This window comes from Notolabrus celidotus, chromosome 14, assembly GCF_009762535.1.
Source record: "Notolabrus celidotus isolate fNotCel1 chromosome 14, fNotCel1.pri, whole genome shotgun sequence".
In the NCBI taxonomy this organism is placed as follows: domain Eukaryota; kingdom Metazoa; phylum Chordata; class Actinopteri; order Labriformes; family Labridae; genus Notolabrus; species Notolabrus celidotus.
This window is the reverse complement of record NC_048285.1, coordinates 16,270,413-16,296,339: the sequence shown is the minus strand read 5'-3', so window position 1 is coordinate 16,296,339 and position 25,927 is coordinate 16,270,413. Positions and strand designations below refer to the sequence as shown.

The 25,927-nt window shown below is 39.8% G+C and overlaps 1 protein-coding gene across 1 annotated transcript in view; it reads right to left on the bottom strand.

Moving 5' to 3' along the window:
* dscamb (Down syndrome cell adhesion molecule b) overlaps positions 1-25,927 on the bottom strand; it is a 114,476-nt gene that overhangs the window by 44,968 nt on the left and 43,581 nt on the right. The window contains exon 4 of the mRNA XM_034700402.1: positions 505-651. Within this exon, the coding sequence (XP_034556293.1) occupies positions 505-651 (147 nt within the window). The remainder of the gene's footprint in view (positions 1-504; positions 652-25,927) is intronic.

Sequence of the window (25,927 nt, the reverse complement as noted above, 5' to 3'; positions counted from 1 at the left end):
TCTTCTTCATCAGTTCATCCGTCTGCTTGCTTAATGCAAAACATTTTTAATGACCCTCTTATCAAACAACCTTTTAGAACTGAACCTTCACTACAGCAAAGCCCACATTGCAATGGTATATGACTTCTTAGTTTCTGACTGCCAGTCAAGTCATACAATCCCGCAATCAATCAACATTACTGGCACAGTCTCATAATTCATTGTGGATACAATTTTTATGGTGGCAATAATTTTTGCTGTGAATTACACCAAATCAAACTTGAGTATTATGTAAGGATGTTATGACATCTTTTGCTTCAACTAAATTTGGAGATCATGGTAAACATGAAATGCAGTGAAGATAGAAGTGATCTCAGCCTTAAATTAAAAAAGCATGACACCAGGTGATCAACCAAGGACATTCTTTTGCAAGTATCCAGTATATAGTCTTAGCTCTAAGTGATGACTAAGACAAATGTAAGGTTCTGTATGTTTCTTAATTCTTATTTTTAAAGCAGTGCTGACCTGACACAATGAGACGTGCGCTGTTGCTCTGTCGAGTCTCGCCGGTGTAGCGGTGGCGTGTGGTGCAGCGATAGTTGTTCAGCCCATCCTCAGGCAAGACATCCAGAATATACAAGGCTCCTGTGGATGTGATAAGATATCTTTGTCCTGGAAAAGAGAAAATGAGAGAGCGAAAACACACATGAAAAGCTGAAGAATCAAAAAGACTGTAGAGGCAAAAACTTATTTACTCTGCTCTGAGAGTGTGACTTCAACATTGAAGCTTAACAAAAAAGAAATAGACAAAAATAATTGACTAACTATTTGAAGAAGCCTTTATCCCTATATTTAAAAGAAATCTCAAATCAGATCTGCATATCAAGTCATAGCCACGGAAGCGTGTCGTGTCTTAACAGTCCGTGATGTGCAGATGTAGAATGAACCTCGTGACACTGGCCAGCTTGAATAGTAATTCGATTTATTACAATCAAACAGCATCAGCATCAGTAACAAGCATTGCGACTGCTTGGAGGACGACCGGGCCAGATGAAGTCGCCTCTCTTCTGTCTCCACGTTCTGGCTTAAATACTATGAAGGTGCACTCAAACATACACATATATGGACTCTTCAACACAAGTTTCAAGTTAGCTGCTATTTGACTCCATTTAGGAACGCCTTGTTCTAAGTATTGACAAATACGTCAGCTGTCTATCATAGATTTGCCTAGGTCAAAGGTGATCTTTTGTAGGCCCTTCCTAGAGACTTCTGGAGCCTACTATTGTAACTCATTCTTATGGGCCCCTGGACTTATTTTAAACAACACAGACTAGCAATATATACTTAATCTTATGTGGTTGAATATCAGATACTTCAAGTGCTAGATGATTGATTGATTGATTGATTGATTGATTGATTGATTGATTGATTGATTGATTGATTGATTGATTGATTGATTGATTGATTGATTGATTGATTGATTGATTGATTGACAGTGACTTCTGCTGTTGCATTGACCCCACTGGCACCTATATTAGGAGTTAAGGGTGTGCAGTAATCTTATGATAATACTACAGTTCTAATCAGTCTGAGTGAGGTTGTCAATATCTGTATGGAATAAAATATAATACTCCACCACTAAATGAAACCCTTATTTGCAAGGGAGGATGTCAGAACTCAATGAAAGAGCCATTTACAGAGATACGTTGAGTGAGAATGTCTCCACTACACAATGTTGGGAATACTAAAACAGAGGTTACGTCAGCCTTTTAGGCCTGAGTAGGAACAACTAGTTCTGCAGATGGGATCATGAAGATTAAATATCCTCTGCTTTAGGTCACCTGCCCACTAAGCCATTAAAGGTTGCAAAAGATTGAAGAGTTAAATGTGACAACTCCCTTTGTGAAATGACATGATTCATGAGGGATTATTTCCTCAGATGAGGTTTCAGTTTCCTGTGTGTCATTTGATTGACAGTAAACAGGGAGCATCACATGGTGTTCACAATAATGTGAAAACTTGGCACAAGGGAAAAAAACTATTTAGAAGGAAACCAAAACAAATACAGGCTTTTTATTCACTGTGATTATTGAACTCAGAGATGAATGTCTACGTGGCACGTGGTACGGAAGTTGTTATATCTATCATAAAACTATCTGTCTTGATGTTGGGTCTTTGTTAATAATTTAACATAGATTACGGTCTAGACTTGCTATCTTTGTATCTTTGTGTATCTTTGTGCGTCTTCAGATAATGCTTGTTGTGATCTGGCGCTATACAAATAAAGATTGATTGATTGATTGATTGATTGATTGATTGATTGATTGATTGATTGATTGATTGATTGATTGATTGATTGATTGATTGATTGATTGATTGATGGCAGTGTATTAGCTGTTCTGAAAGTGTAAAACTTTTGAGTATGTAGGGATACCTGCTTAAAGATTATAAAGAAAACTGAGAACTTTGATAAATGGCACCAAAGCTGGAACAGAGATTCACATATTAGATTGTGATTGCACCCTCTTTCTGAAGGCAGTCATATCAGCCATTTATCCAAAATTAGAACACAGAGGGACTGTGTGGGAGCAGCTAAAACAGATTAGTAGCGGATCATTTGTTGAAGTTTAACATTTAAAGTATGGGTTTTCTTGTGATTTGTCTCTAACACAGAGCACTAATATGACTGAAGGTTTTCTTTACTTATGCAATAAAAAAGTAAAACAGTTTTTGAAGACGTTCTGAGGTCGCCATCCATCCGCTGATTTACATTAAACTGCTTCTCTCTCATATTTCTTGTTGTTCTTTCTCAAAGCGGCCTTTCAACCAGAAATGTCATGATCATATGAAAAATGCATGAACAAGCAGGTGCTGAGTTTCTCTTTGCATGGGTTAACAAATTAGAAGCCATCATTGGAAGTCACGTAAATTATCCCCCACAGATCAGAGAGAAGACAACTGTATTTCACATTACTGCTGTGTTTTCTTGCACTTCATGTCGCAGCGTGTGTTTTGCTAGTCTTTCTCAACAGATTTGTTTGAATAATGAGATGGTCCACAACAATTAGGTGAACAAATATTAATGAGAAGTAACCTCAAAGTAATTTTCTTCAAACATTAGACTGCACACTTGTGTTAACATCATACCACTGCATGTTTTAATATTCCACTTAGGACTAATATGCATGAAAGACGCAAAGCATGCTTAATTTGCTTTAATTTCACATGCATTTTTGATGTTTATACATGCAAAGGAAAGTCAACCTTTTGGGGTTAAGTAATCAGGGGGAACAGAGAGAGTCGGGAGAAGAACGAAAATATTGCACAGCTATTGTAGGCATTGACCTAGATAGAAAAGACAACAGATTCTACGGATCTTATGTCCTGAAGGGTTTCACTGGTTTATATACAGGGCTGTTAGATGGGCAACCAGCAAGTGGAATATATGAAGAGAGGGTGGAGGGTGTGACTGTGTGTGTGTGTGTGTGTGTGTGTGTGTGTGTGTGTGTGTGTGTGAGCCAAGCATGCAGGCTAGAATGCAAGACAATTGGTGAGGAAACCTTCTCAGAGGTTCAGGAGGCCAGATACAAAAAAAAAGCATTAGTGTTTATGATTATAGCCTTTGTTTTAAAGCTACATTCCAACTGCTCAGTGTACAGCTGCACACAGTAGAGGCAGATTACATTTTGCCTTTCCTGTGGCTTTCTTTTTGTATGGCTTTACATGTCTTTTTTTTATTTTTATAAATGCCTCTTCTATCTTATGTACATTAGCCTACTTTTAAAATACTTTGTTCTTGCTGATCAGAAGTAGCTATGATCTGAACAAAAATATTCCCTTGTTCTACAGATGAATAATCACATATCTAGAATGGTAAAACCACTCAAAATTATATATTATCAAACAAGCACGAAAAAACAAAATTCAGACATCTCCTCCAAAGCTGTCCACTCCAGACACACTGCCTCTTTCCCTTTTTTTGTCTCCTCCCCTCAGGCTTCTCCATTTTGATTCTGTACTGGTCCTCTGAAATCACACTGTGGAATCCATCTTGAGTGAGACAAAATGGTATTTCACTCCAGCCGCTATGAGCTGCTGCAATTTTCTCTTCAAGCACTTCTATGCTCCTGCAATGCCTTTTAAGACGTCAGAGCTCAGTTATTGTGTTATGACAGAATGAAGTGCAGGCAGAGGGGATGGTACAGTAGGGAGGGGATTCAAACTGAGAGCTATTGTATCTTCTCTCTACAAACCAATTCCTTTGTTTCTACTGCTTTGTCTTTAACTCGCTGCATCCTAATAAAGGAGTAGTCTCTGTCTCCATTGCCAGTATGTGCAGAAATAAACTGTGCACGTTGTCCTTTAAAAACTTGTGAGGAAGAGTTGTTAACTGGTAGTGTAGTTCTGTAACGCATATAAACTGCTATGGATTAATTAAGGCAGTAATTGAGGCCTCAGTTCCCAGATGCATTTTAAAGCCCTGGACAGAGATTTCTGTGTTATTAACAGAGAGTTGAGCCCTTCCCTCCATTCATTCACAGGCACAGCTGCTGTAAAGTGAAAAAGTGCTCCACTCCACCAGACACACTTTATCTAATCATCCCCACTTTGCCAGAGACAGAATCTAATACGAACAGCGGGCTCTCACTCTCAGCAGGCTAAATAAGCCTCGACGTACAGATGAGCTAGTGTCACATCATCCTCACTGCCAACAGACGCTCTGAAGTCACTGTGATTTAAATGAGAGCCAGGCTGGCCAGGTCGTAGCTGACAATCTGCAACACAGTAACAAGAGCAAATTAGTTTTAAACTGCCAATGTGTTTATTTCAATCGCAAATGCAAATTCGGTTGACAGTGCTCCATATCTCTTGTACGATCACCAATATTAAACCTATTTTAGGCATGGGGACACCTGACTGTCTGATGCTGATGTTAATCTCAAAGAAATTATGCAAGAAACTATAGATTATTACAGTTTCATTGTTATAGGCTGGCAATGTTTAGCACAGAGAGCAGTGTCTTGTGTGAAGGGTGAGCTGGTGAGTCAGAGTTGTTATTGTTTAAAGAGGAAGGTGGGACCAGCTCTCAGTGCACTGTGAGTCAGACAGTGATGAGGGACCCAGTTCTAGTCGGGTCAGCAGAGACAGAGAGATGATAAATGGGCTTACGAATGTTCCAGGTCTGTGTGGTAACTTCTCTGTTCCACTTTAAGTCTCCTGAGTCACTTTAGACATTAAGTTAGTTAAAAACAGATAGTTGTCTATATGCCTTCTTTACTCTGTCTGTAAAAATATATTTTTAAAGAGATGGTGAAACAATCCAAGAGTGTATTAAAAATGTGCTGTTTTGACTCCTTTAGCTCTAAAGCCAGAAAAGCGCATAACGTGTTCTCTGACTAATTTCTGCCTTCTCCGAGTCGGGTGGAGGGGAATGGGGGATGGGGGGACTGTATGTTTTAACATGAAACAGGGTGCAGGGGGGCAGACATAGCTTTAATCTGAGTTGATTGGGGTCAGATCACAGAACTGAACTCTTCAACGCTCCAACACAGAGCTCCTCAGGGCTTCAGGACTACATGCTGAGAAACTGAAATGAGTACTCTGACTATTCTGCAGACCAAACCAAGACATACCAGTTGTTAATCCGCCTGACTGTCTGGCCATTAGATTATCATATATGATCGCTAGCCATGAGTATTGTTTTTTACGCACTATGAAATAAATAATTATAAGCTAAATGTGGGCCTTGACTTAGCTGTGTCATATTGAGCCACTGTGTACAGCAGACCACCAGGTTATTGAAGACACGCTGGCTCTCTCAGCCATTTAATTCTCATGATGGCTCTCAAATCTATAACAGACATGCTAATATCAAACTATTGCAAAACTCTTTAGATTAGTGGATACAGCTCCTAATGCCAACAAACTGTAACAGAGTTACCCTTCTCCCCTCGGCCCCCATCACTTACTTTAACTCTCCCTGTCCCATTAAAGATACTAACCATAGACCTTTCTAGAGTCCTTGAGCCCCCTTGTATCGTAGGTTCCTCTGAGTTGCTACCGTAGATGTCCTGCTGCTGCGGACTTGCCGGACTCAAGCAGCAACAGCTACTACTACTACTACTTTACGTCTCATCCCTATCATCGCTCTCTCTCTCTCTCTCTCTCTCTCTCTCTCTCTCTCTCTCTCTCTCTCTCTCTCTCTCTCTCTCTCTCTCTCTCTCTTATTCTCCTCTATCCCTCTTTCTAACCCCAACTCGGTCGAGGCAGATGGCTGTCTAACATGAGTCTGGTACTGCTCGAGGTTTCTGCCTGTTAAAAGGAAGTTTTTCCTTACCGCTGTAAATAGCTAAATACTCCGAGGTGCAATGCTCATGGTGGATTAAGATGCGATAGGATCGAGTCCTATCTTTAAGAGGGGATTGGATTTTACCCTGTCTTGATGTTGTATGGTCTAGACCTGCTCTGTTTGAAAAAAAAGTGTCTCAAGATAACGTTTGTTGTGTTTTGGCGCTATACAAATAAAGATTGATTGATGAATGAAGTATGACACAATATTTAATACCTTGAGCAGAGAGAACAAAAATGAAAAACAAAGACTTGATAACCAGTAATTTTCTTGTAGAAATCAACCTAAATAAATATCAGAATTAATGTTTGCTGCAGTTAGCGTTCATTATACAATTGTAAATAAGCAGCCAAACGAGATTCTCAAAAGGAAGCCTACATTTCAGTCAAGTAGGACTCTATGGATTCTGTACATACTGAAATATTGTATGTTATAATGATGTGCCCACCAGACAATGTTCTTACTGTGTCTATGTTCCACTACCACATGATGAAAAACACAGTGAAGTGCAACATTTAAACTGTCTTCAACAGGAGACATAACAAGTTGTGTGAATGTTACAGGAGCTGTTAAGCACTGTCCACTAGCCAGCATTTCATTGTTTTTAAAGATGGGTCATTATTAATAGTGACAGTTGGGATGACTAGGTTACTTCACAAATGTGTTACTATAATATAAACAGCAGAACTAGAATATGTGCCTTATGTAGCAGAGCACAAACGTGTTGGTAAAAAGTGAGTATTTTGCAAAGTGTTGCCAAGTTGTTTTTTGTGTCCACAATTTCTGTGAAAAAAAAAAAATTATTTAGCATGACATTTGAAACGCCAGAGATATAACAAAAAAGACAGTGAAAGAAAACAGTGTGCGTTTTATTTTCATTCTACTTTAAATGCTGTCACCTAAGAGTAAGGCATTAAAATATACAGTACTGTTAAACCAAGTTAGAATGAAGAGGCCTTCAGCACCTGTACAAGTCACCTATAAAAATCTCTTTCTCTCGGTGCACCTGCTGGATGAATAGATTTTAGGAATACACGTAAATGACAGAGCTGCCATTGAAGCCCCAGTGAAGAAGGCATCTTTGGTTCAGTGAAAGTCTGGCATCAGAGCTGATATGCTGAGACACTCTCAGTCTCTTATTCAGCCTCAAAAACCCCTGTGTTCCTGTTTGGCTCATTCTACTTCCTCTCCTGCCTCTTCTCTCTTGGTCTTTCTTTTTCTCTCCCTCCCTAGCTTTTCCTTCTGTGTCATGAATGCTAAAACAGTGCTTGGCTGTGTCAGAACACCGCAATGACATCCTGTAGTCTCAAACATCCATATATACTAAACCTTCTTTTCTTCCTACATGCTGACCCACAAGCTGTATTTCACTTTATCTTACATTCACTATGTATAAATATAAATTGATATATATCTCTCTATATATAGATATATAGATATACACACACAAACACACACATATTTTTTTGCTCTCTTTTTTGGAGTGGGTTGCATAGTGAAATAATAAATACAGTTAACTACAATACACGGCTGGGGCCACTGTGAGGATCATGTTTTTTTATTTCTCCAGTGCCTTCAACACCATACAGCCTTTGCTTCTGAGGGACACGTTGGAGCACTCTGGAGTGGACCACCTCCTCACGGCCTGGATTCTGGACTACCTGACCGATCGTCCGCAGTACGTGAGGGCCCAGAGGTGTCAGTCCGACACTATCGTCTGCAGCACGGGGGCCCCCCCTAGGGAACGGTTCTGGCTCCGTTCCTGTTCACCCTCTACACTGCAGACTTCACCCACAACACAGTGAGCTGCTACCTGCAAAAGTTCTCTGAAGGCTCTGCCATTGTTGGCCTCATCACTAATGGGGACGACAGGGAGTATAGAGAACTGACGCAGGATTTTGCAGTCTTGTGCCAGAGAAACCACCTCCAGCTCAACGCAGGAAAGACCAAAGAGCTGGTGATGGATTTTAGAAGACGCAAGCCCCCTCCTCCCACACCAGTGAACATCCAGGGAACGGACATTGAGATTGTGACATCTTACAAGTACCTGGGTGTTCACCTGAACAATAAACTGGACTGGTCAGACAACTGCAATGCACTCTACAAGTAGGGACAAAGCAGACGCTTTCTGCTAAGAAGACGCTTTCTGCTAAGAAGACTCAGGTGTTTTGGTGTGGAGGGGGCTCTTCTAAACTCCTTCTTTGACTCTGTGGTGGCATCAGCCATCTTCTTTGAAGTGGTCTGCTGGGGAAGCAGCATCTCTGCTGCTGACAGGAGGAAGCCAGGAAAAAGGGCAGCTCTGTCCTGGGCTGCCCGCTGGACCCTGTGGAGGTGATGGCTGACAGGAGAATGATAGCAAAGATATCTTCTCTGATGGTCAACACGTCACACCCCCTGCAGGGGACCCTAACAACACTGGGAAGCTTGTTCAGTGACAGACTTTTTCACCCACGGTGTCTCACGGAGAGATACCGTAGGTCTTTTCTTCCTGCAGTGGTCAAACTCTATAATCAATAACCTCACCAAAACGGACTTAAGTGCAATATCTCCCCCATCTATTTAATAATGTGCAATAATTACTCATCCCTCTCTTCTTACAAGTGCAATACGTTTTTTCTACCCATATTCTCGATTCTGTTCTGTACATTGTTTTATACCTATGCTACAAGTCTGTGCACATTTTTCACTGCGTCAATGGTTTTGTAAATATTTGTAAATTCACTTATTTAGTTATACGTCTGTGTATATAGCACTTTTCCAGTCTTCTGCACTTTTACATTACATGTTACATTCACCCATTCACACCACATTCATACACTGATAGCAGAGGCTGCTATTTAAAGCACCCATCAGTATTAACTAATCCCATTCACAAGCCTATAGGCACAGCCACTGGGGGCAGTTCGGGGTTCAGTGTCTTGCCCAAGGACACATCCACATATGGACAGCTGGACCTGAGATCAAACCTCCCAACCTTCCAATTGAGAATTGACCGACTTTAGTGCCGAGATACAGGTATGTTGAGATGTTTACGTTCAGGTAAATTGTAATTGCCGCCAGTATTTCCATAAAATGTGCCTTTGTTTGTGCACCAAAATTTCACCTGATCATCTGAATTAAGATTGATGTGCTGGAGCGACAACACGTGAACGTAAGTTTGTTCAACAGAATTTAAAATGAGAAATGGAGTGATCGCATTTGCTTGGCACTGCCATAGACTGTATATAAAATGGACGTAGTATTTGTGACGTCAACCATTTAGTACCATCTAGATTGTTTTGAAGCCAATCATGGGCGGGTGCCATGTTGGAAATGCTGAACACAACCAAAATTCGTCTGAGCTCGTGTGAGGCAAAGAGGCCTCACACGACCTTTAGCTAACAGTGTGCCTGCCTGTCAATCAAGTCAGCCATGTCCTTATTTGAGCAAAACTTGTAAGTTTAATATCTTCGGAAAAAATAAGTTATAAAAAATTCCCCCCCCTGTACAGTTTCTGCCGATAGAGAAATTAGCTACTCCAACCTAAACTGTTGTTTGAACCAAGCTGTAAACATGTTTATTAATCTGCAAAGATCATCTTTTTTTGAATAGGTGTGTATGTGGTTTCCGGGGTTTCTGCAGCCAGCCTCAAGCGGACGCTCAATGAACTGCAGTTTTTGGCACTTTTGCATGGGCTTCATATTTTAAGACCTGAGGTTGTCGCAACTGTTTTATACAACTGTTTTAAATAAGAAATGGGTTTTCATTTATCATAAATAATTTGTGCATTGTAATCCATGCAAAAAATGTCCAACTGCCATGAGATGAACAATTCATATTTAATAAACAACTGAACAAGTGAAGGATGTCATTTTAATAAATCATGGGACCCCTCCTCTGCCCCCAGCAGCTTATCCTCTCTGCAAGCACAGGTCAAATTGCTATCAAGGGGTGATTGCAGATTGAAGAATCATGTATAATAAAAAAATATTAATCATATTAAAGGTACTGTGAGAGATTTCCATATTGTGTCTATTCTGGTGACCCTTTTCCAGGATAGTGACTGGGTTTCTCATGAGCACCAAAGAAAACATTAAATCCTTTTCATTTATCCAGGTCGCTTTTACTAAGTCTTTCTAGGTATCCAGGTTTGTAGTTTTTTCATGTAGAACAATACTTCAACAGAAAATGTAGCCCATTTTGCTAACCCTGCTCCACATCAGCCATTGATACAAAACACTGTTTTATTTACATATTTTTTACTAAGTTTAAAAGGGGTGTAAAGTCAGGTTTGACATATTGGTGATTTACCTGCAATATATTTAGCAAAAACAACAAAGTACTCAACATGGAATCTAAGGCCTTGTGGTACAATCAGGTTTACTATTGTTTAAGGGTGTAAAACATCATACTACAATGACGGAACAGCAGCAGCAAATCTGGGCATCCTCGTACAAGAGCCCATGGAGAGAGGATTAATTTTACATTAATGTATAGTAGCTTGCTGAGGTTGGCTGCAGGCTTGCACACACACACACACACGCACACACACACACACACACACGCACGCGCACACACACACACACACACCGAAGACACACACACACACACCGAAGACACACACACACAAACACAATACACACACACAAACACCAAACACACACACACACACCACGAAAACTGCTGAAAAGTAGAGTCAGCTCTCCAAGGTTAAAGAGTCTGGGGGTTGTTGATGTCTTTGATGAGGTTTGCAGTCCGGTAATCTCTGCTGAAGGCCAGAGCCATTAAACAGCATGTTGCTAAGCAGCTCTGTGTACTGAAGAATGCCAGGACAGCAGCATCACAGCAACAACACAAGTTTAATGTCAATAACCACAGGTACAAATCAGGTTACTGTTTGTATTTGTTCCATGAAATAGCTAAATAATTTCACCTAGATTGTCTTTTTTATATATTTATTGTGGATAAAATGTTTTTTAATTTATTTTAATTTACTTTACTTTTTCTATTTAACATTTGTGCAACTGGAATCCCAGTTATTAACACCACTGCTGCAAGCTTATTAGTAAAAACATGACAGGCTTTCCGGTGTAGAAGCAAAGAGGAACAAACATTATCAGGCTAAACCCCATTGCCTTCGATACATGTGTGCTCCATCTGCCACTGAACATCGAATACTTACCTTACCCTTACTTTAGATTACAGTAAGTCACAAATAAATCTCCCAATACATGCATCTGTGTTTACCCAGTTTACTCCATATGGGACTTTAGAGGCCGAGAGTGTTTGTTTACCGCTTTAACGTGTCAAAAATGCTAGCCGTTAAAATAAGATGGATTTTGAATGCCTGCAATGACAGCATAGGTCTGCATCTTTTTATCTAGCTTATAGCACAAACAATCATCCTCCTGTCTTTGTCTCTTTCATCTCACTACACACATTCCCAAAGCCACATGGCCAGCTCACTAATTTAATCATGTACTATTACAGTCTGTTGTAATTTAAAACAAAACATCTCACTAACCCACAGCAGGAGAAATTGTTGTTAACTTTTGCAGTCTGTGTTTGACTCTATGACAGGGAAATTATGCTCACAGATGGATAGTAAAATGAATAATTAAATTTGGCCTTTCATTTCAAACATAGTGGAGGAAGAATATTGGCTATGGCCAGCTTGGTTATGTGTGTGTGTTTTTGTGTGTGTTTGCGCATCATGTGTAGTAGTCTGCCATCATAACCTAATTATTGCAGCAGCTTAACAACAGCAATTAGCACATTTCCATCAGACGACACTAATTTGTGAATTCCATTCCAGCACCATTCAGGACCAACACACTGAGAGTGTGAGAGAAACTGGAAAAGAGAGAAGGAGAGAAGGACTTATTCACTGTTGAGCTACTGGCGATGCTAAATCCATATCTATAGAGCTGTGAAAATTGCTTATGGTAATTGCAGTTATTGTAAAACTAGGTTGAAGCTTTAATTAAATTTCACATTTTAATCATTTGTTTTTTGTATAGTCCACTCTTACCAACTTCTCTCCCAAGGGACACTGTGTTTTCTCATCTGACTTCCAATAAAATGTCTCTCCCTTCTGGAAAAATGATGTAAATGTTCCATCCAACAATGATTTCCCCTCACTCTGGGGTAAAGGAGAACCACATTTGGCAATATTTGTACCCCTAGATAATGACTCTGATAGTAGATTTGAAGAAATTACCATTATCGTTCTCAATTTAAAAACTTAAATTCAAACACCAAATCAGAATGAAAGTATCATACTTGCCCGAATAAAGGATGACTCTGATTAATAATGATAATAAGAATAATAATTGTATAGTGATAAATGTTCTTCAAAATGCACTTTACATTTGAAATAAAACTCAAAAGATTATAAGATGGCCCCTTGTCTGAATTTTCAATTTTAAATGGAATCAAATATGATCACATGAAGCACTTATGGTATCAGTAATTTAAGGCCCTAGAAATTAAGATAACATGGGCTCTACTGGATGGACATACCTTTGATAAATTTTTTGGCAATACATTAACACACACATTTTAAGACCATCTTTCTGGGCTCACCATCTTCAGATATAGCACTGTGTGATGCCATATGTCTTGACTATTAAACAGTTGTGTTAAGCCTCTATTGCATTGATAACTGTGTCCCTAAATAAGAGCATCATAACTCCACCTCAGTTTACTACCGGGGCTGGGAAGTGCAATGCAAATTTACAAAGGTTGAAACACTTTTGCAAAGCTGGAGACAAATTGGAAAACAGTTTTACATTTTATAAAACAAAATTACATTAGCAAAACACTTTAACCAAGTCCAAAACTAATTTACATTTCAGAAAATACATTAAAAAAATCAGAAACACTTTTACAAGTGACAGAACATTTTCCAGTCCCGAAACCAAATTGCAAATGGCAGATTCTGACACAAAGGGAATGTACCAATGATTTTCAAAATAGAAGACGACTGAAATATGATAATGTGCAACAGCAAGGGATAAGAGAACACCTTAATATGTGTCCCTGCCAATCACAACTATATCTGATTTGGAATTTCAAAATAAAAACCATTGGAAATTTACCATATACATTAATTTTGAAATTCCAAATTAAAGCTGATTTATACTTCTGCGTTGAATCAAAGGCGTACCCTACGCCGGGGGTCCGCACAGCTCCCGTACCTACGCCGAGGCCTACGCACGTAGCTGACGTGCACCTCCTCCAAAATGTAACCCCCCCGACGCGTACCGCAAGCCATGTGATTGGTCCGCTCGGCGGCTTTGTCTTTCCCACATTTACAGCACTTCCGGGATCCTGGACATCGGCCGTGTGTTTCATCTCCTCCTCTCTATTCTTCATGTAATCATGTCTGTATGATAAACAGCAACATGTATCAGCTGTAGATTAACATAACACGCTCTGAATCTCTGTGGAAAAGTAAACAGAGATCGTAGCGGGACCTGAAGCAGGTGGCCGGCTATCAGAGAGACCACACTGCCCTCATACGTTTCGGCTGAGAATTGCTGCGCGACACGGACACACCGACGCACAAGTATGTGGGGCTCATGTCCGCGTCAGCCCCTGTTGCGTAGGGGAGACGCAGAAGTATAAATCAGCCTTTAGACATAGCTGTGATGGCAGGAACACATTTTGAGGTGTTTTCTTATCAGCCTGAATCAAAATATAAGTTAAAACATGGTTGTTAATGTAAAATATACATTAATTCCCTGGCTATTGCACATTTTCATATTATAGAAGTATTTTATTTTGAAAAGCATTGGTACATTCCCTTTTTGTCAGAATCTGCCATTTGTAATTTGGTTTCGGGAGTGGTCAAAATGTTCCGCCAAAATTGCTAACCACTTGTAAAAGTATTTCAGATTTTGTAAATTTGTTTTCTAATTTTGCAAATTTGCATTGCACTTCTAAGCCAACGTAGTTTATGGTTAACTTGTCCAACATGTGAGCAACTTCATCATAGCAGTGAATGAAGACTGGCTTCAGTCATGAAGGGCACACCCGCTATAGATAGTGGCACCTCTGTTGCAATAAATATTGAAAACTAGTTACTAAACAGCAATTATAAGGTCATCCCACTTTAATTGTATGTAAAATAAAAAATAAATAAAAAAATGCCTCATATATGGCACTACTTATTCTGCAACCTCAGTTCTCCCACCCATAGATTTGAACTGCCCCTGTCCCCTTGCCCCCTTTACAAGTGTATATACCATCATTCTGTGATTATACATTGTTATAGCAAACATTCTCAAGTAACATTTGTCTTCATTGGCAAATGTGTTTTCTCTATAGGTTTGCTTTTTTCAATGAACTACAGAGGGAAACATCTGTCCAATTGGCTGCTAAATGCTCCACGGCTGGTCACATTGGTGTTTCCATGTTAATGAAAAATATACGTATTATAGCTATTTTATAGACATTTAAAATAGCTATAATAAGTACATTAAAATAAGTGACATTTTAAAATGAATGAGTGAAAATTTCAAATGATTGAAGGAGCTTTCAACAATCTTCACCTCTTAGTTTTGTAGTTTTCTTTTAGAATGATAAATGAGTTTAGAGTTCCTTCAGCTGTCCTATCACTACTAAAGAGTTTTTTGAACATATATAATTTGAGGATGCAGGAATAATGACTTAGTAAAAAAGAATGTTAAAGGTGGACGAATCCAGCAGTCTTTGTGAAGAAAAGTAGCACAGCATATTGTTCCCCCTCTTTCCTCACCCCCCTCATTTTCCCATCTCCCTGCCTTCCTGAACCCTCCAACCCCCCCCCCCCCCCCCCCCCCCCCCCCCCACACACACACACACACACACTTCCTACGCAGAGATGCATGTTGAGTGATAGGCCTGTGGATGAGTCTGGACAGTGCGTCTGAGGCCCTGGTTTTTAATAGGGTTCTGTTCCCAGTAATTATGCTGACACAATTTGATCAGTGCGGGGCTAAGTATCTTCATCTGAGGGAGATCGGGGGGAATTAACGCTGATGTAATAAGTACAATTTGTCACTATTAAGACGGAGGTGTTGACAGGCACTGGTGTTGTCAGGGTAACTGAGGGTGCTCCCTTGCTACAGTATGTATTCTACTGCATCCAGTGAGCAGAGCTGACAGGCCCCCTCAATAATCGATTCCCTAGGTTGCTCTGCACAGACCAAAGCATACTGACATACTGATACATACAGTATAATAAAGACAGACTGCACCTGGGTATGATGCAGTTTTTCACACTGAATTATAGTTGTAGAAGCACACTGTAAACATTCAATATTGAACATGGAGTGCTTGCTAAAATACAGAAACACACGGACAAACTATTGTTATGTCAGCACCTGTAGATTAATGTGATGACTTAAAGCTGCTGCTAACCGCCAAAACAACAACAATGTGGACCTATATTTTTTCATGCAATTTCTTTTGACTTTAGATGAAGACCGTTAATGCTTCTGTGCAATATCATCTTGCCACTCCAAAATTATAATCTTTATGATTTCTACTCTGGTCACTGGTGGTAGAAGACAATGTGAGTCACAATCTTATTAATAAAATGTAAATAATTAATAAATCATGGATGTTTTGATGAGTTGCTCACAGCTCACGGCCATTACATTGTGCATGTTTTCGCACTACACATCTATGATTGTTTTTTATTTCATACGTTATATGTTGTATTTTTCATGGGACACAAGGATAGAATATGGCCATTTTTTGTCCTATAAGTGACTCCTGTGCTCTTTATTTAAAAAAAATGATTTTTTTAATGTATTAATTATTACTATTATAATTAAGTAAACAAAGAAAACAAACAAACCCAAAACATAATTAATTAATTAATTAAAAAGTTTTGGGTTTGTTTGATAGTTCCTTTTTTTTCCCCAAAATGTTAAAATAAATTAAAATAATGGCTCATGTCCATTGCACTCAACTAATAATGACATTCTGTTTGGTATTCACCATGTTTTTCCTATCTTGAAGTCTGGAGCACTAACTGCACCAAGAATGACTTTAAAGCCCACCTGTCAGCAGATACAGCAAGGGCTTAGCGTTCAGATGATTACCGTTAACAAAAAACACACACATAAACACTTTTATACCCAGCAAGTCTACCTCAGGCTACAACATCAACAACAAAACCACAATAACATTGATCTGTCCACAGACTCAGCTCAAATGTCCTCAGTATTCACACAGTGTTCTCTTATTTTCAAATTCCTGTCAGCCATGCTCTGTCCCAATAGTTATGTATGGAAAATAACTTAAAGTTGGTTTTTTTTAAAAGGTAACCAATGGGTTGATGATTGTTTTGTATCCCAGTTATAAGTTGTCACAAATCAAAGAAATGATTAAAGCCTAATATACTGGTAGATGAAACCCATAGTGGCGTTAACCTCCACTAGATCACTAAAGGAGCCATGGAGTACCCTAAAGAACAGAATGTGAATCTATCCATCGACCGCTTCAGGGAAAACGGGAACCATATCAAAAGTATTGACAGCATTTGTCATAAATTAAATTGAGCTTGGAGAATGCAGCAATATTGATGACTGCCCTTTCGAAAGCTTTCAGGAAAGGTCAGTATAGGGGCATTCCTGTTGAGATCTCAACATACTAACTGTGATGCAAAAAATTACTCATTTTCATGTCAATAATAGAGTGAGATGACATACATAATCCTGTAAAGATTCTGCAATAAATTTGGCCCATACTGCGTGATAATAACACACAAAACTGCACCTCTGACAGAAAGTCTTCCCACTAAATGATTAAATAAAGCAAAAAAAACAAACAATGGCTGTATTAAGAAACAGGAACAATAAAAAAAAACTAATTCAATGCATCCCTGTTGCTGTTTTTTTTTGATGGGAAATGACTCAATGAAGCACGTAAAAGGGTCAGAAAGTTATTCTGGATTACACACTTGCCTCAGGCCCCAATTACCTGAGAGCTGTTCACAGAGATGTTAGAGGGAAGGTGGTGTGTGTGTGTGTGTGTGTGTGTGTGTGTGTGTGTGTGTGTGTGTGTGTGTGTGTGTGTGTGTGTGTGTGTGTGTGTTTTCTCGCATGCTGAATATACACAGCAAGAGAAAGTCAAATTGTGAGGCAAGGATGAGATGGAACAGGAACGCAGGAGTAACAGATTTCCAGGAAAGAGACTGCACAGGGTATGTAGGATTTCAAACTAACATCACATCATGTAAACATGTTGACTTCATTCTCTAGTCCCCACGTACTGCACACATGGCTTTTCAAAGCTTTTCTTTCCTTCAAAGAATATAAAAGGGTTGTAGTATTCAGGGATCTTTCCAAATGGCATTTGTTTCAATAATTTGATCATTTCAGTACATTCCTCAATTATGTTCAGTTTTCATATCATATCAACCTTTTTCACTTCTTCTTGTGTCACGTTTGGACCTCCTGCTGGGAAGTTTTTAAATTACAAATATTGGTTTTATTCAAATTCAGCAGGATTCACTGTGCAAAACACAGAGGCTCTGTACTAATGGTGGATCTTTCTTTGTGCATTTGATAAAACGCTCAAACTTGGTCACATCCACCAGGTCTTTTGTCCGGTCCGGCTCCATCAACAGCTACGCTTGCGTTTTCAGAACGCAGCATGGAGCAGGACCGCGGACAGCTGGATTCATGCGACCAAGGTTTCCCCACGGTAAATATAACATTAGTGAATATTCCACTCATCTCCCCATCTATGTTGTCTTTATTGGCCTCTGAAAACCTCTGACCTGATGACTCCAAGCCTCCAATAAAGTGTTTTATTCTGAAAACAACCGGATGTTTTAATTTGTTTTGGTGGTGGAAGTTAACACATTGACTGGAATAGAAACAACTCTGGTGCTGTGGCAGATCGGAGACAGACCTGACAGGGATCCAGTGGATTTTGGCTGTGAGAAGCTGAAAATTCGAACTGATGTGTGTCTCTAGTGGTGGAGATTGTGTCACACTTGACAAGTCCTCTGTCACTGTCCCTCATTAAAGTCTACACTTTCACACTTATTCCTCCCCTATAAGAACACAATGTCCACTGCCCCTCTTCTATTATAAACACTAACAAAGACAATTACTGTCTACTTGCTGCTCTGCTATATCCTTGATAAGACCCTGTGTTCAGTAATTGAGAAAACAAAAAGTCACTAAAGATTCTTGTCTTGTCATGTTGTCATCCGGGGCGACATAAAAGTCTGTGACGTCTGACATTAACCAAAGGTCGCATATAGACTCCTTCCACAGCAGCTATGGCTCTAAGCCTCTACGGGATATGTGCTATCATCCAATCAAGCCATGTTCAGGGTGGAGGAGGAGGGGAGAAAACAGGAAGTGATATACCAAGCAGTGTGGATCTGTTTCTCGATTGGACAGTCTTGTGACATAATCGCCTCTGGCATCTCAAATCTAGATTTGGAACCTGAGGACTCATGGTGATGAGAAAATGTGGGGTTGTTTTATTGGACAAGGGGCTTGTTAACAGTCAGAAACATGCGCTCATCTGGGAATGATGTTATAAACCGCTGAAGATAAAGAGTGAGTGCACAGACAGGAATTGTGCTATCTGAGTATGAGATCTGATGGGACATCTGTTATTTTGGAGCTCCTCCTTTATGACACACACAAACACATGGGCACACACATTTGCTTGATATGCTTTGATGTACAATTTTCAGGCCTCGTCTTGGCAGGCATTTTCTCTTGTGTGGTGTGTGTGTGTGTGTATAGCTCAGTCAGCACTTCCACAGTATGCTGTCCAGCTGACGTCAGGGGGGCAAGATCTACTGTACCAACCAATCAGTAAACCGCCATCCCCAGCTCTGTAAAAGCTGTGCACCCATAAGGCTCTCTCTTTCTGCTCTTTGTCTCTCGTAAACCTTTCTTTTGATATAAACTCAAGTTCTCCTTTGTCCTTGCATCTTATATTCCCTCATTTTTCCATCAACAAAATCTTTCCCAGCTATCATTATCCATTTCTTTTTTGTCTGATATCTTATGCATCTCCTCTTGTCATTCTGTCCTTACTCCTTCCTCACTCTCCTTCTGTCTCCATCCCTAGCTCCTGTCTCCCTCTGTGTGAATCCCTTCCACTCTTCTTCCTCTCCTTCTCAAAGCGAACACTGCCAGTCCTTGTCTTAGGTCAAAGACTCTCCTCTGTCCTCTATCCACCGTTTTGGAGAGCCTCTGCAGGCCTGCCGCTCAGTATGCACAGCGGCCACGTGGCCCGACAATGGCTCATTTCAACCTCAATTTCCCCCGAAATGAATGGGAGCCCACCCTGGTGCACGCGGCATGCCTTTTAATTGGCCCAAGTTAGATTCAAACCATTAAACCTCTGATGTCGACACATCTCCGCCGCGCCCATTGGCCTCCCTCCCCCCACCCTAATTCACACACACACACACACACACACACACACACACACACACACACACACACACACACACACACACACACACACACACACACACACACACACATGATCTTTCCTTCTTCGGCTGCCAGAACATAAACGTCTTATCTCTCGGCCCCAACCGAGAACAGATGCCATGAATATTCAGCAGGCTCCATCTCTGTTTAGGCAGACAACACTAGGTGCAAGCATGCACACACAACTGCAAAGCTCTTATTTGTTTCAGTATTAGAAATGTACATCTGAGAGATATTGATCGAAAGCCAAGCAGTTCTCACTACATGCACATGTAAGCCCATTCTGTGGACAACGAATAAACTTTCCTCCTTTGGAATTTCTAAAAAAAAATTCACCTGAATCCAGGAAAGATGAGGAGAGCATAAGAGAGAGAGAGAGAGAGAGAGAGAGAGAGAGAGAGAGAGAGAGGGACAGAGAGAGAGAGAGAGAGAGAAGGAGAAGGGTTTAGATCTATTCTGCAGTAATATAGCATAAAATGACAATGAATAATATGTTTTCATGTATGTTTGTACATAAACATTGCAGGTCTAGACCATACGCCATGTTAAATTAGCAACAAAGACCCAACATCATGTAGGGATGGGCATTTCAAGCCAAAATACTATTCGATAATCATTGGCATCTATTCGACGACTATTCCGTAGTCACACGCTGCTTGTAGCAGGCACTGACAGCGTCTGTCTCGATCTCTATGTCGGTGTTTCTGTCACATGGCGTGGCATGGAGTGTGTGTTTACATTTTACAGCCATGCTCAGTCTCTGGAAATACATCTGTATTGTGAGATTCAGAAACAGAGAAAATCGCAGCGATTGTCGCTAATGATTTCTTCTTCTTTTGCTATTCCATGCTTTAGCATTCTTCTTCTTCTGTTTGCTAATGCAGTTAGAAAAACGCTTTAAGACACTCTATAGCCACTGTCGGGCGGAAATACCTTATTATAACCAGGTACCGGTAAAAATGACAATAATTGTACTTTCAAAATGAGAAAGTATTCTCTACGATTTTTACAAAGTGAAAGAGTATTTGAATAATCGAAAATCATTGCCCATCCCTAACATCAAGACAGGATAAGATCCAGTCCCCTCTTACTGATAGGGCTTGATCTTATCTCACTTAAATCCACCATGAGCATTGCATCTTGCAGTATTTAGCTAGTTACAGCAGCAAGGAAAAACTTCCTTTAAACAGGCAATCTGCTTTGACCAAGTATTCCACACACTGATCAAATTCTGATGGGCTCACAATGTATCAACACCAGCTCGGCAAATCCAACGCTGCTGACATCAAAAATCAGATAAGAAGACTTTTCATTGAACCTAACGACTTATGGGAATGTGAGAGGCCATACAGACAATAAAATGGTAAACAAAGACAAGTAATCTAAACTCCAAAGGTGTGTCGTCCGAGGGTCGAAGAATAACTTGTGTTAATATCAGTTAGTCATTATATTAAGAACAGGATAATCAGTGAGTGCCCGTGGCATTGGGTACAAAACCTCATCTAATCAGAGAGAAGGCTGGGAACCAGGTGTGTTTCATCTCTCTGAAACACAGCCTGAACCCAGCCAAGAAGCCTAGCCCCAGCTCTACTCCGGCAGCCCTTTGAAATATTTCACTCCAAATTCACAATAGCCCAATCCCCCTGTGGATGTTGTCAAAGATGAAAGAGGTAGCGTGCACTGGTGCTCTGTCCGCATTGCTCGCTCTCTCTCTCTGCTCATTCTCTCTGGAATAGAGAGAAAAAAGAAAGTGAATAATCAAGCAGCTCCTGCACTCTTCAACCATTTTACACTACCTGCTTTGATCTCCTTACAGCATGCCGCCATCATAGCAACAGATCAAAATCTCATTGTCTTTATATCAAAAGCTTTTCTCCCTCTTTTACCTTAGTTTGACTCAGATGCATTTATTTGCTTGTCTAAATCATCCCTCGTTTCTCTCTTCTCCCTCAGTGTCTCTCTACCTCTCTCACCCTCCAGTTGCTAGGAGGGTTTTCCTCCTCGTTTAGCTTGTTAGTGTGTGGCGGTAGCCAGCAGGATCAATTATGGGGGAATGTGAGCCTGCGTCTCAGTATCATTACCCAGCAAAAACTATATTAGTTTAGTCTGGGGGGAACAAATGGGCAGAAGACTGTCTGATTATTATAGCAGCCTGCCAGCGAGCTAGCTACTGTTCCTGTTCTTTGGCAGCATCTGCTACTGATCTCCAGCCAGAACTGACCTTGCACACTCCTTTAATATGTTCTGAGAACGATAGCACATGGAGTTCACTTTGATCGGAATCAAAATGTTAATTTACAACAAAGTCACAGAATATTTCCTGGTGACATGGTGGAGAGTGGTAATCAGAATCAGACTTCATGTAAGTGTTTCTGGGGGAGACATTTTCAGAGCATCCCGCAATATATCGTCATGTACACCCTCACAGATCAAACTGAATAAGACTATTTTGGGAAATAGCACTTATAAAGGGTACAATTGTTTGAAATAACTTCATAAAAATAGGGTATATCTACCTGTTATGCATTGCAAAAAATAGGAATCTTGAATCTGCTTATTGCTTTTTAGTTAATGCGATTAATTATCCACAGAGCCTGTAATTTATTACTAACCCTAACCCACTTGCCAGGCAACACTAATTTGTTAAGTTATAGCATCCTTAAAACTATGCTTTTGCTCTTATTCACTAGAGTAAAGAACAGCTGTTGTAGTGAATTATGGCCATTATCCAAAAATCAATAATTATCCAGACCATAGACTGCGAAAAAATGTCACCCATCTGTTCCTGAAGCACTATTTTGAAGTGCTGAACACAATCTAACAAGCTAGTGTGAGGTAAAGAGGCAGGCCTTGAGCCTTTTCACTAACAACAAGGTGCCTGCCTGTCAATCAAGTCAGCCATGTCCTTATTTGGGCAAAACTCAGAAGTTTAAAATCTTCTTAAAAAATTCATTCCCTGTACAGTGTGTGCCGATAGACAAATGAGCTATTCAGACCTAAACCATATTTTGAACCAGGTTGTAAACATGTTTGTTATTGTTGTAAAGATCGTCTTTTTTGAATGGGTGTGTATGTGGTTTATGGTGTTTCTGCAGCCAGCACTCGATAAACTGCAGTTTTTAACACTTTCGCATGGGCTTCAGATTTTAACACCAGAGGTTGGCGCTTGATCAGGACGCATATCATATTGTGGCCTCTGTATGGTGATGTCTCGTAACAAGAGGCTGTGTAAAATACCTTAACCCACTGTAGTTTGCAAGTGGTTATAAGAAGCTGCCTACTCGACAGGCTGGTTTCTGCAAATTAATAAACATTACTTAGCTCATAAACATCAAGTTTTCCACACAGACATTACTTGGATGTCACACCTAGACACCTAGATGTATTAAAGGTCATCTGAATATATTTGGCAAGCCATTTAAGCATTTAACATATTTCTATATTTTCAGAGAAAGAACGTATGACACGCTCTGGGATCATTTCATTCGTGTACGCTGTCTGCTCGCTCTGCTTCTCCTACACCTGTTAACTGCAAAAGAAACGCTGTGCTGAGAGGAACTCTTATTTTATCCTCATTGACATTTTTGGGACCTCTTCTGTTTAACGTCAGCTGTCATAATTCATAGTCCAGTAATGTTACCATGTTGGTATAGATTGTTTTAATACGTCATGTAAGCTGCTTTAAAAAACAGTCGCAGGAAAAAATGAATGAAAACTCAAGTGATGTTTTAAGGAGACTTAATAGCATACACAGCTTATGAAGAAAGTCAACGGGTACACACATTAGGGAGAGACAGTAAGTGGCAGGGAAGTTGATGTGGGTACAAAGAGAGGAGATGTGTGCATGGGGAGAGTGAATGGAGCAAGGTGAGCAGTGAACTAAGATTGACAAACTTATTTGCAATTTAGTATTCATTTCAGGTTAAAGTTGTATTTACGGAAATAAACTACTAGTGTTTAATTTTATTCCAACTTGAAGTTAATCTTTAAAAGAAAACATCTTAAGTTAAAATACTTATTTGTTGATTTGTGACTTATATATGACGATGGATTTGTCATGAGTTGTTGTTTAGTTTAGTTTTTTCCTTGTTTCTTGCCTTGGTTCCTCCCTGTGTTTATTCTGTATTAGTTATCCTTTGTCTACCTTGTGAGTGATCCACGTCTCTTGTTGTATTTTCTTGTGTTTCTTAGTCTTGTCTTGTGTTTCCTGTTTTATTTTGTAGCTCTGAATCCCTGTGTTTCCAGTTTAGTTTTACTTCCTGCCCCTGTGTGTTTCCCGCCTTTTTTGAAGTTTCACCTGTGTCCTGTGTTAATTACTCTGTGTATTTAGTCCCTCTGTTTCCCCTGTCCTGTGTTGGATCATTGTACTTCCTCTCATGTGTTCTGTGTGGTTCTTTTTCATTGTGTTTTCCCAGTGCTTCCAGTTGCTTTTCGTTTTTGGAGATTTGAAGTAAGAATTATTTTTTTTTTACCTATTGTTCTTTTATTATTAAAATCTTTATTATTTCGTTTCATGTTTTTCCAATGTGACAGGATTCTTCGTTTCATATCTATTTGTCTTAGGCAAAGTAGCAAGGTTAATTTTTTTTACAAAGATTGTTCAGTAAAATTAAAGTATGTGAATCATGTCAAACAAACATAGTTGTGATCCAAATCTTCCAAATATGCCTACCTAATGAAGTTTGTTTTTCTGTTGAAATTTTGAATTAAGAAATCTAAATTACCAACCCTTTCTGCGGAAAAAGACTGCTATACCAATGAAAGCCTAAGGGAAGCTAATAAAGCCCTTGTAGTGAAAAAGGGCTTTGTTAACTTGTACTGAGGATCACAAAAACCATCACATCTAAAATGATACTGTGTATCATACCGGTTTCAAACTAGAGGCCCCATTATATGGTCACAATAGTGGAGTAAAAGGATGGGAAATAAAATGATGTCCTGGTAACGACATAATAAAAAAAACATTTTAGGATAAAAGTATACATTTATTCATTGATTAATTTTGATATCTCCTCTGATGATTGTGTCTCAGTATCTCAGATGATAATTCTCATCGTTTCTCTCCCTGTCTTCCTCTTTCTCAATAGCCCACATCTGTTTCTCTGTTGTTCTGTACTGCTCCCCTTGTCTTCGCCTGCCCAAATCCCTTTTGTTTCAGTCTTCATCCCTCTCGTCCTCTGTCCCCATTTCAGTTTCCATTTCTATTTATTTTCCTCTCTCGCTCTTTTCTTCTCCCCCCTCGCCTCTCCCTCTAAGGGCAGGCTTTAGGGAGTAATCCAGCCTCCTAGACAGCTGCACATCACCAGCTGTCTGAGAAAGGTGCTCCCTCTCTCTCACTGTCTGTCTCTCTCTCTGTCTTTCTGTGTGTCTCTTTCTCTCCTCCTACCTTGCCTGCCCTCCCTCATCATCTCTTGGCTCTTCTGAATACACAAAGTGGGTGTAGCCAGATGCAGCCCATCATTGCTGTCAGAGAGTGACACAAATTACCTCTTTTTGATCTTTCACGGAGCCGTTTAGTGTCAACCAGTGCTGTTAAACTACATAAGAGGTGTGATTTTACTTCAGTCAATTCTCTATATGCAGATTTTACATAAAATGTAGAATCTGTACTTTGAGGTCTGGATTTTCTGTATGGGCAGTGTTTAATCATGAGTGGTATTAACCAATCACATTTCACTAGGAAAAGAATGAATGAATGAATCAATCAATCAATGAATCAATCAATCAATCAATCAATCAATCAATCAATCAATCAATCAATCAATCTTTGTCTGTATAGCACCAAATCACAACAAACGTTATCTCAAGACGCTTTTACAGATATTGCAGGTCTAGACCATACTCTATGTTAAATTAGATCATCATCAAGACAGTCCCCTCTTACTGACCATTAGCATTGCACCTCGCAGTATTTAGTTAGTTACAAGCAAGGAAAAACATCCTTTTAACAGGCAGAAACCTTGAGCAGAACCAGACTCATGTTAGACAGCCATCTGCCTCAACTGAAGTATGAAAGAAGTATCATCATCATGTGTATAAAAGTTTGTCCTATTGTTGATTTGCTTTTGTCATTAAATGCAGGCTAAACTGAGTCTTTACCATCACATCTCTGTTAGCATGTGTGGTTCACACACACTACCCCCCCTAGATGAGT